Source organism: Rutilus rutilus, assembly GCF_951802725.1.
Source record: "Rutilus rutilus genome assembly, chromosome: 8".
NCBI classification, from domain to species: domain Eukaryota; kingdom Metazoa; phylum Chordata; class Actinopteri; order Cypriniformes; family Leuciscidae; genus Rutilus; species Rutilus rutilus.
In genome coordinates this window covers 35,302,895-35,317,188 of record NC_140222.1, presented here as the reverse complement: position 1 = coordinate 35,317,188, position 14,294 = coordinate 35,302,895, and the positions used below count along the sequence as shown (strand labels likewise).

The 14,294-nt window shown below is 39.3% G+C and overlaps 1 protein-coding gene and 1 long non-coding RNA gene across 2 annotated transcripts; both read left to right on the top strand.

Moving 5' to 3' along the window:
* Positions 1–978: 978 nt before the first annotated feature.
* LOC311295334 lies at positions 979–3,394 on the top strand. The gene is made up of 3 exons (XR_014628307.1): positions 979–1,069; positions 1,193–1,342; positions 3,309–3,394. It is a non-coding gene; the product is annotated as an uncharacterized lncRNA (long non-coding RNA).
* Positions 3,395–7,744: 4,350 nt separating this feature from the next.
* Positions 7,745–13,996, top strand: LOC311295651 (adhesion G-protein coupled receptor G7-like; the record flags this gene model as incomplete). Its single annotated transcript, XM_084417116.1, has 5 exons — positions 7,745–8,024; positions 10,970–11,051; positions 13,318–13,476; positions 13,571–13,730; positions 13,826–13,996. The coding sequence occupies 5 exons, from the start codon at positions 7,745–7,747 to the stop codon at positions 13,994–13,996; spliced, it is 852 nt and encodes a 283-aa protein (XP_084273242.1).
* Between the last annotated feature and the right edge of the window lie 298 nt (positions 13,997–14,294).

Sequence of the window (14,294 nt, the reverse complement as noted above, 5' to 3'; positions counted from 1 at the left end):
CTGTGCAGCTACACTGCGTTTTGAAAATTTTGGCTTCATATTCTCGAGAAAAGGAGTTTTCCCATAGCGTAAGCTACTTGCGCAATAGGAGAGACCTCTCGAAAGGGAACTGATGGGTAGAAATAGGAACACATAAGAAAAGAATGAGAAACAGCTGTTTGCGCATGCACGTCCGCATTTAATACGAAGCCCGATCAACTGCGTGCGGCCAACACGTGAAAAACTAAAAACAATTGAAGGAGAAGAGACAGATAAAACCTGCAACCTGACAGATACCTTTTGTCTAATGTTTGTCTCTGTAAACAGCTGTTTTTGAACAGACTTGGTGTCAAAACAATTTGACTGACTCTATAAACATCAACACCTCAAAATTCAGCACCTTTACACTCCAGACAACAACCCAGAGATTCACCACTACAGCACCCCTGAACACCAGCACCTCAACATTCGGCCCCTTTACACTCCAGACACCAACCCAGAGATCCACCACTACAGCACCCCTGGACACCAGCCCCTCAACATTCGACACTTTTACACTCCAGACAACCCAGAGATGCACCACTACAGCACCCCTGGACACAACAACAACCAAACCCAATCTGGTGTGTGAAAACAAGGGTACCTTACTAAACGGAATCTGCCTCTGCCCAGACGATTGGACTGGAACTACCTGCAACATCTGTAAAACCCATTTAAAATATTGCATGATATGTAGACTGAATAATTTGCTTAAGTTCTCAAGGTTACTGACAGTCTTCACTTTTTTTTATAGCAAATTTCTGCCTTGAACAAAGCTCCACACAAACTAGTAAATTCACCTTTCCAAAAACGTTCTTAGGCCAGTTTGCTTCCTCAGTTGAGCGATGTCCATCAAATACACCAAATGGTATTTCAGTCTACCTTTCTGTATTTACAATATACTCTCTACTTTAAATATCTCTTCATTTAACATGAATGTTTTTCAGCTGGAATCCCCAAAGCTTCAGCCCTCTGTAATAGATCTACTCACTTATTTGATCCTCCAAACACTCTAGAGTGTGGTTTGACCCTGGACACCATTAATAATGATGTAAGTAATCAATGTCTAATGATTGTAATATATAGTCATATACAACATGAATTTTCCTCAGATGAAAACAGAAAAGCTTGCATGTTTGCATAATTGATATATATATTTTTTTGTTAAATGAAGCTTTCTGGAGGTCAAGCTGATGTCCTCAAATTAGCCTCCAGTACCCAGATCCTCACATCCATACCGGAACGGCTAACAGCCCACAACATCACAAATGCTGTTAAAATAACCAACATCCTGCTCTCCCGTGATGAAACTGCACAAAGCACGGTACTTATTAAACGGTCTCCTGACATGAGGGACATTTTTAGATTTTCTCCATTTAAACTGTGTGTGTGTGTTCAGTACCTGTTTGGAAACATTACCCTTTTTTATGTTTTTGTAAGAAGCCTCTTATGCTCACCAAGGCTGCATTTATTTAATGTAAAATATTACAAAATATTATTAGAAATTAAAAGAACTGATTATTTATTCCTGTGATCAAAGCTGAATTTTCAGCATCATTACTCTAGTCCTCAGTGTCACATGATCCTTCAAAATCCATTCTGATATGCTGATTTGATGCTCAAGAAACATTTCTTGTTACTTCTTATATTCATATATAAATGTTTATAATGTTTTATTATCATTATTAATAATAATTATTATCAAAATAATTATATATTATAAATTCATTGTATTATTATATAAGAGTACATTTTTAAATGTTAATTTTTAGGGTAACAATATAGCTAGACAATTTGTACTTGCTCTTGTTCATGTCTTTTTTCTTTCTCTCTTTACTCTGCACAACTTGTTTTTCATAATTTGCATGTTGTTATTTCCATATGCAGTGTAAACATTGCATATCAGTGCCGAATTTTCCAAACTTCACATGAAGTAGACAGATATACTCATTTTAACTACTCCAGGTACACCACAAAACACTATACATAATCGACTGCGCAGGTCCAGTTTTAGATTCTGCGTATGCAACCATGCAAGCACATTTTTTTGCACTCCTTTGCTAAGGTTTTTCTACTCAGCACTCATATTGTGATAAATCACACCCATCTTCCTCATAGAACCAAAAGTATGTCTGCAACATGTTTATAATACTACTGTACACAGATGAGCAAAAACATTGACCACATGCCTAATCTGCCGTTAGTCCCTCCGCGTGCTGCCAAAACAGCGCCGACCCACCGAGATATGGACTCAACAAGACCTTTGGTATCTGGCACCAAGACATTAGCAGCAGATCATTTGAGTCCTGTAGGTTGCAAGGTGGAGCTGCCGTGGATCGAACTTGTTGGTCCAGCACATCCCACACATGCTCAATTGGATTGAGATCTGAGGATTTTGGAGGCCAGGGTAACACCTTGAACTCTTCATCATGTCCCTCAAACCATTCCTGAACAATGTGTGCAGTGTGGCAGAGTGTATTATCCTGCTGAAAGAGGCCACTTCCACCAGGGAACTCCACTGTCATGAAGGGGTGGACTTGGTCTGCAACAGTGTTCTGGTAGTTGGCACGTATTAAATTGACATCCACATGAATGGTCAAACCCAGGGTTTCCCAGCAGAACATTTTCCAGAGAATCACACTCCCTCCACCGGCTTGTCGTCATCCTACAGTGCATCCTGGTGTCATTACCTGTAATTTTTTACATTATCATTTTTATTATGTAAAAAAAAAAGGGACTCATTGGACCAGCCGTCCTTCTTCCACTGCTCCAAGATCCAGTTTTGACGCTCAAGTGCCCATCGTAGACTCTTTTGACGGTGGACAGGGCACTCTGACACTCTGACATAGACACTCTGGTCTGAGCTACGCAGCGAGTGTGATGCACAGTGCTTTGTAGCCAGCCTTGAGTGCCCAACACCCTGTTGTCGGTTTGTGGTTTATCACATCTCGGACCACTGTTGGTAAATTCTCACCACTATTGACCGTGAGCAACCCACAAGCTTTGCCATTTCAGAGATACTTGGACCCAGTTGTCTTGCCATAACAATTTGGGCCTCATCAAATTCAATCAGATCTTTATTCCTGCCCATTTCTCATGCATCCAACATGTTGATTATAAGAATTGTTATAGTTTGCTTACCATCTAATCTACCTAGACCTTAATATGTGCTCTTGATAGGAGATGATCAGCGATATTTGCTCCACCTGTGACTGGTCATAATGTTTTGGCTCATCAGTGCTTATACAAACCAGAGTTGCTTTGAGAAACTCTTTTTCTTCATTGTTCAGGATATTGCAGTGTCAGCAGTCGCCACAGTCAGTCAGCTCCTGAGCGCAAGTCATGGGATGTACTTTTCCGTCAACCAAACTGCAATAAATGAGTAACAAAACAATTCACACTCACTGCACTGACACTGACATACAGAACCATCTCAACCAAATTCATAAGCACTTTCTTTTTGACCTGCTAGTCTGACTTTTTAATTGTGTTTGTTTAGACTAACACAGACTCTACAGAAACTCTCTCTGCGTGAGAAGTCAAATCCATTGCTGGTGCAACCGAACATGGCAGTGCAGTCACTGAAGGGGGAAACTCCAATCCGACAAGTTCAATTAACCTCTTTTAAAGGCAAGTCTGAAGCTTTAATATACAACAGAACTCTCAAGAAAAAAGGTGCATTCACGACATGTCAAAATGACAAGTTGATTCTCTCACACTTACCTTTCTCTCTTGCGACAAATTGCGGGGAGGCCAAGTGTTTTCTCTCCACCAGGAGAGATCCAGGATATGTGGTACGTATCCACCAAGGTTCTGGTGCGAGTATTTGATGTCTGGGCATCGTAAAAAAAACAAGGGCCATGAACACTGTGTGTGTGACCCAGGAAAAGAGAAAATTGCCCCAATAGGCATAAGCCTGCCCTCTGATGCTGTGATTGATAACTCATCTTCCTCATGAGCCCAGATTAAGAAATTAAGCTCACCCGTGGACTAGCAGCCTAACTCATCGAGAAACTCGACTGGGGGACAAGAGTGTGCTGAGGAACAGGGGGCCCGCATTATCCCGGCAGAAGCTCTCGCATTGTAACCTCCAGATCGTCCTGAGCACCTGCCGCCAATGCCTCGTACCCAGAGGTAGAAGAACCAGGAGAGAAAGCAGCTGAGGAGACTCTATGCCTCTTGAAGAAGTACGAGAGTTGCGACCGCAACGTTCCCATGGGCATGCTCTCGTAGTGAGTGTATGACCTATCCATAAACACCATTTCATCATCAGGGTTCGTACCCCTTTTCCAAGGTCAAATTCAAGCACTTTCAAGGTCCATTTTAAAGTTTTTTTTTTTCCAGAACCTTACACCACCGAAAATTACATACCAATACATAGTCAAAATTATTATTTAGTGTTTTTATCACATTAAATGAGATAATGCTACACTGTAAAAAATTTCTAACCCTCCCAAATCAAAAATTTCAAGTGACCGATAACATCTACATTTTTCAATTGGCCCAAGTGAAATTCTGTAAATTATCAAATTAAATGTACAGATTTTCACTTGTAAAATTATTGGGCCAATTGAAAAATGTAGATGTTATCGGTCACTTGAAATTTTTGATTTGGGAGGGTTAGAAATTTTTTACAGTGTATAAACAGCCAAAATTGTGTTTCGTAATAGCAGAAAGATCAGATATTTAAGCAAATCACAAATTTTTTTTTTCAAAATGCATCACTGTCTAAGTATGCCTATGAATAATACTTTTCATTATATTGATGTCCAAATATTGCTTCCCAGATAATGTGATTTTCAGGCTGTAAAACTGAAGTAATTTCAAGGGCTTTAAATATGAAGACATAGGATTTGAACAGAAATATTTTACAGGCCTTGGTTTTGGGACACATTCTTGATATAGACAAGGTTTGAACAAAATCTGAGACAGTGCGGCAACAACCTGTAATTCCATTTTAACCCAGAAGACTCTGACAGGGCACAGGCATGATAAATAGCTTATATTAATAATAAAAAAAAAAATGTTTTTCATTGCCAAGACATATACATTTATCTGAATGGAGCAGTGTAAATATTGCATAAAGCCATCCTGAACCTTACAGTAGGCTACTTGTATGACTCTCCATCTGACACGATTTCTGTTCAGCAATCATTGATTGTTGTTATGCACTGGGTTAACGTTTGTAGGTTTTAAGTTGTGGGTAGTTAACATTACAGTTACTGTGCTGTAACTTTGGCTATGTTCACTGCATATTCCACAAACGAACGTGACATAACGGACATGTATTACAAACATTACATTATCACACCAAGTACTCTGTCACTAATGGCCCTTTCAGACAGGACATGGAATGCGCTGCATTATGAAACCCATTTATTTCAATGGCTTATGCCGCGCGAGGACGTTTTGTTGCTGCGTCGACCAAAGCAGAGCGCAGAATTGGCGAGTTCACGCGCACGCCGAGATCAAAGTTAAAATTAGTTCAACTTTTGCCGCTGCACTCTGTGATGATTACCCGCGCGGCCAATAAAAACGGGGCATCCAAACAAGCGTGGAAATCAAAATGAAAACTCCGCCTACTTTTGCTCTGGCCAGCGTAGCGCAAATTGCTCTATATCTGAAGAGCTACATTTAATTTCTCCATTTAATAAACACACTTCAGTCAGATAGGTATTTGTTGTGAAAGAAATACAGTTGCAATTTCAAGCATTTTCAAGCATTTTATCCAAAATGTAAGCACTTTTCAAACCTTGAAAACAACATCAAAATTCAAGCATTTTCAAGGATTTCAAGCACCCATTCGAACCCTGCATCATGAGTGTGGTCCATACAGTGGAAACATCACTCGTGGCCATCGAAGAGAGAAATCGTCTGCACCCAGAAGGACACGGACGGAACGGCATCTTTTGAAAAAAGGTGATCTGCCGTGCAGCTCTTTTAGAGGAATTCACTCTTTTATTAAGGAAATTACCTCTTTCAGAACGCCACTGATGGGAACTCTCTGCACTTATCTCTGCAAACGCTGAGAGAGACCGCTGATGTTTACTCTGGTTGAACATGCCAATTTCATTGACCTTTCCTGAATACATCAGAAGTGATTGGGGCTCCCAATAGTGACCCCTAGTTTCTGTATTTCAACACAACGTCAGAAAGGGAACTATCCGTATACCTACAAGTTCACTTATGCACTAAAAAAGTGGGCCAATTTAGTCTTAAGTAGTACACTCAGGTATACTACAAGTATATTGATATTATTACTTATACATAAAGTAAAAATACTTGAATTTTACTTATGTATACTGAATTATTATTATGTGGAATACTAGAGTGCTCCTAACAGTCATGTTTCTCTTCATTTCTTCAGGGCAAAGTGATAATTTTTTACCTGACAGAATAAAACTGGATACGACACAGGCTGAAATTTACAAAGATAACATTGACCTTCAAATGAAATTGACTTTCAGTGAAGGTCTACTTTTCCCCTTGTTTTATTTTGTGATTATTCCACATGAAATTATCTGTTGAAAGTGATATTTTAACTATAATAACTTTGTCACTCTTTCTGTAGATTTTGATAAAGATGTTGGGTTTGTCCTCTATGATAGTGATCAGTTCTTTCAGACAAAAAGCTTTCAACCTTCTCTGGATACCAAGAGAAGAGTAATATCTGCTAACCTTCAAGAAAATCTTGGATTTGTCGACATTGAGTTTGCAGTCACACCATCGGTGAGCAGCTAGTCCAACATCACACTTCCTTCTGGGCACGCTTTTGTGGTTCGTGCCTTGCTGTAGCTTATTAATAATGAAACTCTTAAAAATAAAGGTTCCAAAAGGGGGGTTTGTTTCCCTTAAAGAACCTTTCAGTATATAGTTCTAAACCATTTTTTTTCTTAGTGTGATATTGACAGAGGTCGGCACAGGTATAGTGTTCATGAATTAATACATTGTTGAACTTTCAGGTCGATTCCACACTATCCCTCAATGACTTTGCATGTGTGTTTTGGAGTTACACTAAACATGACTGGAGCCCAGAAGGCTGCACCAAAACAATGAACCCCTCAGGTCATGCAGTATGCAGCTGTCAACCGAAAAAATTAAAAAATGCAAACTTTGCCATTCTGATGGTAAGATATATTTGTAAAAGGATGTAAATATCATTGATATTTGACTTTAATGGGTCAGTACACTCTAAAAAATAAAGGTGGTTTTCAGAGCAATGCCATAGAAGATACATTTTTGCTTCACCAAATAACCTTTGACTGAACAATTCTTTAAAGAACCATTTTTTTCTTAGTGTAAAGAACATTTTTAATAATCAGAAGAACCGTTCTCCACTATAAACCTTTTGTGCAATGGAAATGTTCCATGGAATGCAAACGAACCAAAGATGCCAATAAAGAACCTTTATTTTTAAGAGTGTAAAGTCTATGATGCTGTGAATTAAAGTCCATTGGAAATTTTCTGCAGTCATTTGATATCAACTATAAATATTCTGAAGCCTTGCATTGGATCAGCATCACTGGCTGCGCTCTGTCTGTACTGGGTCTGTCTGTCACAGCTGGGTACCAAATCATAACCAGGTAAAGGCTTATAGTTTACACTGTTAAGCATAGCCACAGCTATTTGAGTGGTGAAACTTTTTATAGCTTATATTCAAGCACTTTACCACAGGAAGTCAAGAGGAGGCAGTCCTACTCTGCTAGTTGTGAACATCTGCATGAGTATGACGGTTTTCTACCTTCTCTTCATCTTCGGCATAAACAACCCTGTCCAACATCTGAGTGTGGCAAAGTTGTCTGATCAGAACATAGTCCCTGAGTCAGACCATCACAAGTACCCAGATGAGGGTCCCTGTACAGCATTTACAGCTCTGCTTCAGTACTTCCTGTTGGCCACGTTCACTTGGAACACTCTGTACGGCATTAATGTGTTCCTTCTCTTCAACAACGGAGTGTCTGGAACACCGCCATGGTTTCCAAAGGTTTCCCTGGCTATTGGATGGGGTAGGGGACATTGAACAAAACACTAATGTATTGTGTAGTTTGTGACTAACATCTTGGTTTTCAGTATAGGTTAAAACGATATATGCGTAAATGCATCAACTGGTATAAATATTAAACATTTACTGCAGTTATGCCAGTGTTACCTGTGCCACTTTTCTGCTGCTGAATCATTAGCACCACTGCAAAATAAATCCTTTTTTTTTTAAATGTCAAGAAAGCATTGCTTTCTGGTGAGTTTTCCTTACAAACTTTAATGAAAAATTTCTCCTCATTTACTCAACCTGATGTTGTTCCAGTGCCGTATGGCCTTCATTCTTTTTGTGACCACAAAAGGAGAATTAAAAACAAAATGTCCTGCTCGTGCTCGTCCATACAATGGCAGTGAATAGCAACCAGCATCAAGCTTTTTAAAAATATGCTAAAGCATCACAGAATGATCTCATGCGACTCATGCCATATATTCCAAGTGTTTTGGGAGTATACTATAGGGTTTGAAAAAAACAAAAAAAAAACAACAACAGAAACTTGCAAAAAAAATCCTGACCTTAGCCGTTGGTCTTCTGTGCAATACTGGGCGACGTGCGAGTTTGAGACTTCCCAGAGATATTTAACTTGGTTAAAATAGCACACAGATACTTTTCATGTTGCGTTTTTGTTAATCTTGATATCTCACAACTTGTGTGCTTCTTCTGGGCAAGACGGAGTGAACTGGGGCACTAATAGAATGCACACATTGTGCAGCCGTGCAGAGAAGACTAACTGCCAAGGTCAGGGTTTTCATAAAAAAATACATAAAACTTTTGGTTTGGTTTGTTTATTTATATACCCCCAGTACACATGGAATATAAGAAACGTGTTGCATGGGATCATTTTGTGATACTTTTGGTTATTTTTTAAAAGCTAGATGTTGTCCGCTATTCACTGCCATTATATGGATGAGTGCAAGTGGCATTTAAAAAAAAAAAGAAAAAAATTCTCCCCTTATGATCTGAAGAAGAAAGAAGGGCATGTGGCATTATCACAACACCAGGGTGAATAAATAAAGTATTTTTTTGTCATTTTAGGGTGAACTATCCCTTTAAGGTTTGTTGACCGTTAATCATCTAAAGTACTGTATTGTGTGGAATTGACCCTCTCGCTGTGACGTTTTCTTACCAGCATGAAGAAGCGATAACGGTGAGGGAAGTACCTCAGTTATTATTAAAGGAGTTGTTCACTTTAAAATGAAAGTTACCCCATGATTTACTCACCCTCAAGCCATCCTAGGTGTATATGATTTTCTTCTTTCAGAATACAATCGGAGTTATATTAATAAACACCCTGACGCTTCCGAGCTTTATAATGGCAGTGGATTGCAACCATCAGTTTGAAGCTCAAAAAAAGCTTCCAGCCAAACGAACATACGGATTCGACTTAAGTCTAAAGCGCAACTTATGGGAGTAGTGCGACATATTGCTGATATTTACGCTACGCCATGCTACTTCTGTCGTCGTAAGTTGCGCTTTAGATGCAATTAGACTGCGTTTGGCTGGAGGCTTGAATTTTAATTTGTAACGTGTTAAATATGAATATGTTTCTTACACAAAGTCATCGTTTTTCTTCAGAAGGCCTTTATGAACCCCCCGGAGTCGTGTAGAGCACTGTTATGATGGATGGAAGCACTTTTTTGAGCTTCAAACACATGGTTGCAATTCACTGCCATTATAAAGCTCGGAAGCGTCAGGGTTTTTATTAACTCCAAATGTATTCGTCTGAAAGAACAAAGTAAGATACACCTAGGATGGCTTGAGGGTGAGTAAATCATGGGGTAATTTTCCTTTTAAAGTGAACTACTCCTTTAAGCATTATCTAGAGTAACCATGCGTTTCAAGCATGTCGAGTATAAACATAGGCCAATATATAATCGCCAAAAGGTTTTCAGTATGTTTTTGAAGATTACAATGTTGAAGAGGCTTCAGAAATCACTCATCTTGCTTAAAGGAGAACTCCGGTCAATTTTAACATTGAGCTCATTTTTTTGTAAATTTGGAGTGCTGTCAGTACAGAGAACAACGACAAAAATCGGTGTTGCCTACACCGTGTTATCCTCTTTTTAAAATTTGCACCCTGTTGACTTCAATGGGGCAAGTTTTAAACCTGCTTTTAGCCTCTTAACATCCTTTATGTGTCATTACAAGTGCACAGGTCATGTGAGTGATTCCTTCGGGGTGAACGTGGGTTAATCTGACTGCAGTAGATGTGAAAGATATGAATAAAAATGATGTTTATTCAGCCAGCGCACATACCTGTATTTACATCCTGTTTTCGGTCGAAGTCCACAGTAATCGATTGTCGTGTTCACGTGCATAGGTTTAGTACCTATGATCACGCGCGTGAACTCGACAATCGAGGTTTAAAACTTGCCCCATTGAAGTCAACAGGGTGCAAATTTTAAAAAGAGGATAACACGGTGTAGGCAACACCGATTTTTGTCGTTGTTCTCTGTACTGACAGCACTCCAAATGTACAAAAAAATTTGCTCAATGTTAAAATTGACCGGAGTTCTCCTTTAAACTAAATACGAAGTCTTGCTTGTATTAGAAAAAAAGAAAACACTATTGACTCTGTGAGAACGAGAAGATATTATAAAACTGTATTTCAAATGATTGTTTAGTTATATTGATCAAGTAGCTTTACTGCAGTGTACATGACTGTATTTTAATTAAAATGTTTTTCAGCATTTTTAAATCACTTTTCCAAAAATGAAAGAAAGAATGGTGTATACTTGTGTATATTGTTATCAACCAACATTTCTATGATTATTGGTAAATCGTTTTTTCTTATTTCACCCACCCCTGCATCCTGGATATTAACTGCAAAATCAAACATAAGACTAAACCCTAAATATGAAATAATATATCCAATATATAATGTCATTAAATGTCAATAAATCTTTTTCTGTTTAGTTCTACCTGCTGTTATTGTTGGTATCTCATTGGGTTCCACCTACAGTGTGAAAGATCCTTTAGGTTATCGACAAGAAGAGTTGTAAGTATCAAATATTTCCATTTTCAAACTTTATTGCTTTATTAATAATTAAAACTTTATTACTTTATTAAAAAATTACATTTTTTAAAACTCAACTTTATTACTTTTATGCCCAGACTCACAGACAAGTCTGCTCAAAGTGTCAAAGTGGTTGTTGCGTAGACTGTCTTAAAGGTATAGCGGAGGATTTTCTCGAATTTTAGAAAAGAGCCGCCCTCTCCAATTTTTGAAAAAATGCACATGCGCAACACTCTACCTGCTCCCGAGAGGGAACGGCTATTAAACGTGTGCACGAGAGAGCATGCACGAGCTAATCATAGCTTACATTAACTTTTACTAGCAGTGATTTTAAATGGATTTATCCAAATAGCATGCCAAACTTTACCTGTCAAGAAACTTCACGACTGAGGCATCACTGGGAAGCCCAACCTGTGTTTTGAGCGCATGCCATCGTGTGAATCGTGTGCACAAGCACGTACGACGGCCTTATGTAAACATATCACCAGAATGATTGACACTTAGGAGGACCAATGTCTTGATGATCCACCCGGAAAAAGAAAATCCTCCGCTATACCTTTAACTAGTCCAAGACTAAAATGCATATTTGAGCTGTTTTATGTCAGTGCCATTGGTTTGTCTAAAGATGCACACTAATGTTTTTTTAAGGCACCATTAAAAAAAGCTACTTCAGTGCCCTAATTTAAGACCTAACCCTGGCTCAATCTAAGCCCTGTCTGCGAAACTAGCCCTTCGGATAGTTCACCTAAAAAGGAAAATTCTGTCATCATTTACTCACCCTCAAATCGTACCAAACCCGTAAGACTTTCGTTCATCTTCAAAACACAAAGATAATTTTAATGAAATCTAAGATATTTATGTCCCTCCATTGACAGTCTACGCAACAACCACTTTGACACTTTGAGCAGTTTAGTCCAAATTGAATCACTATATATGATGAACAGATTGAATTTAGGCTTTTATTAAAATATGAACATTGCTCAGCGAACATAAACAAGCTCAAGCATCCTTGCTTGCGTCGCTGAGAGCGTCAGGCTCGAGTGAAATCCTCCACTGTGTCGCAAACGCTCAAGACTGGATGATTGGTATATTGGGGTGGGCCATGTTGAACAGCAGCTTCCCACTCCAGTGCCTTTCTTCCCCGGAGCCTCCTCCACACCCTCGAATGGTTGGGTGGCCAAGGGGTACGTGGGTCTCCCCTCAGTGGAGCGTGCCGTCGCGATGCAGCTATGGCTTTAAAATGCTGCCATCTGGTGGGGTAATACACATCTCCCATTCAAGGCCTGTAAGTTTTCATCCGTGATTACGGCCAAGGCTTACAGCAATGCTGGACAGGCGTCTCTGCCTCTGCCCTGCACGCCATGGCCCTCCTGCTAGTGTATCAGGCCAAGGCACTCAAAGAGTTGCACGAGGGTAGTTCTGACCCAGGTTGATGCAGGAACTGCGCACAGCAACAGACCTCACCCTACGTGCGTGAATGAACCTCATTGGTGCTTGCTGAAGCTCAAACGTGCTGTGTAACACGAGAATGAACCTCATTGGTTCTTGCCGAAGCTTAAACGTGCTGTGTGACACGAGAATGAAACTCATTGGTTCTTGCCGAAGCTTAAACGTGCTGTGTGACACGAGAATGAACCTCATTGATTCTTGCCGAAGCTTAAACGTGCTGTGTGACACGAGAATGAACCTCATTGATTCTTGCCGAAGCTCAAACGTGCTGTGTAACACGAGAATGAACCTCATTGGTTCTTGCCGAAGCTTAAATGTGCGGTGTAACACGAGAATGTACCTCATTGGTGCTTGCAGTAGCTCAAACAATGCTGTGTGCAAGCATGCTTGTGCTTCCATATACCATAACTGATGCGGGCTTTGATGAATGTTTATATGTGAATAAAAGCTTAAATTCAATATATTAATCTTATAAAGTGATCGAGTCAATGCAGGAAATTTGGACTGAACTGCTCAATTCATGTGGATTAGTTTCATGATTAGTTTCAGTGGTAGTGCGTAACTGTCAACGGAGGGACAGAAAGCTCACAGATTTCAGTAAAATATCATCATTTGTGTTTCGGAGATGAACTATAGTCTAATGGGTTTGGAATGATATGAGGTTGAGTAAATGACAGAATGTTCATTTTTGGGTGAACCAACCCGTTAAATGTAAAATATTTGTTTTACTTTATTTGTGTGTTTTTACATTGTTCTCTCTGGATTTTAGTCGTTCAGTTGTCTCTCTTCTTTGATGCAGTTGCTGGCTGGCTTCACTGGACCACAAACAGAAGTTCAGTATGGGGAAACCCATGTTTTGGGGATTCTTGCTCCCATTAATGCTCATGCTGCTCTCAAACATGGCAATACTGCTGCACTTCTCTCACAACATCTGCAGGACCAACCCTAACTTAAACAGGTATGTTTACTTTGGGACCAGAAAAGCTCTATCAGTTATCAACCAAAAGGCGTTTATGAGAATATAATTAACCAATAACACTGTTGCTGTTTAGATCACAAAAAACTCCTCTAAAGAAGAAGATTTTGAGTAGTTTCTCTCTGGCAGTGATTCTCGGCCTGTCCTGGGTCACCGGCTACATTTTGTTCATCACCCATGAAACAAATCTCAAACTTATTCTGAGTGTGGTTTTCTGTCTCTTAAACACAACACAGGTGTGTTAATGCACATTGCACAAAAATGCACAACATCTTATAATGGATTATAAATGAAATCAGCAATGCTTCTGTTTTTCTTTCCATTTCCAAAGGGTGTTCAGATATTCATTTTATTCACTCTGAGGCCGTTATTAAACTCAAACCCAGCATTTCTGGACAGTGTGCGTGTATCAAACATAAGCTTTCACAGGAAGAGTTTCTCTTTATGGAAAAATAAGAAACCAGATGATTATTTTGAGACTTCCTTTAATTCATTTCAATGAACTTCAACTTCAAAATCAGTTTTTGTGTGTGTTTTTAGTAATTGTTGGTTTGGTGTGTTTGAGTGCTCATTGTTACAATTACACAGCAAAAGTTCAGTGACATTTTTATTTGTGCATGGTAGAAAGCAAATATTGATACTGACTGACATAATGACATTAAAGGGATACTCCACTCTTTTTAGAAATAGGCTCATTTTACAACTCCCCCAGAGTTAAACAGTTGAGTTTTACCTTTTTCGAATCCATTCAGCCGATCTCCGGGTCTGGCGGTACCACTTTTAGCATAGCTTAGCATAGA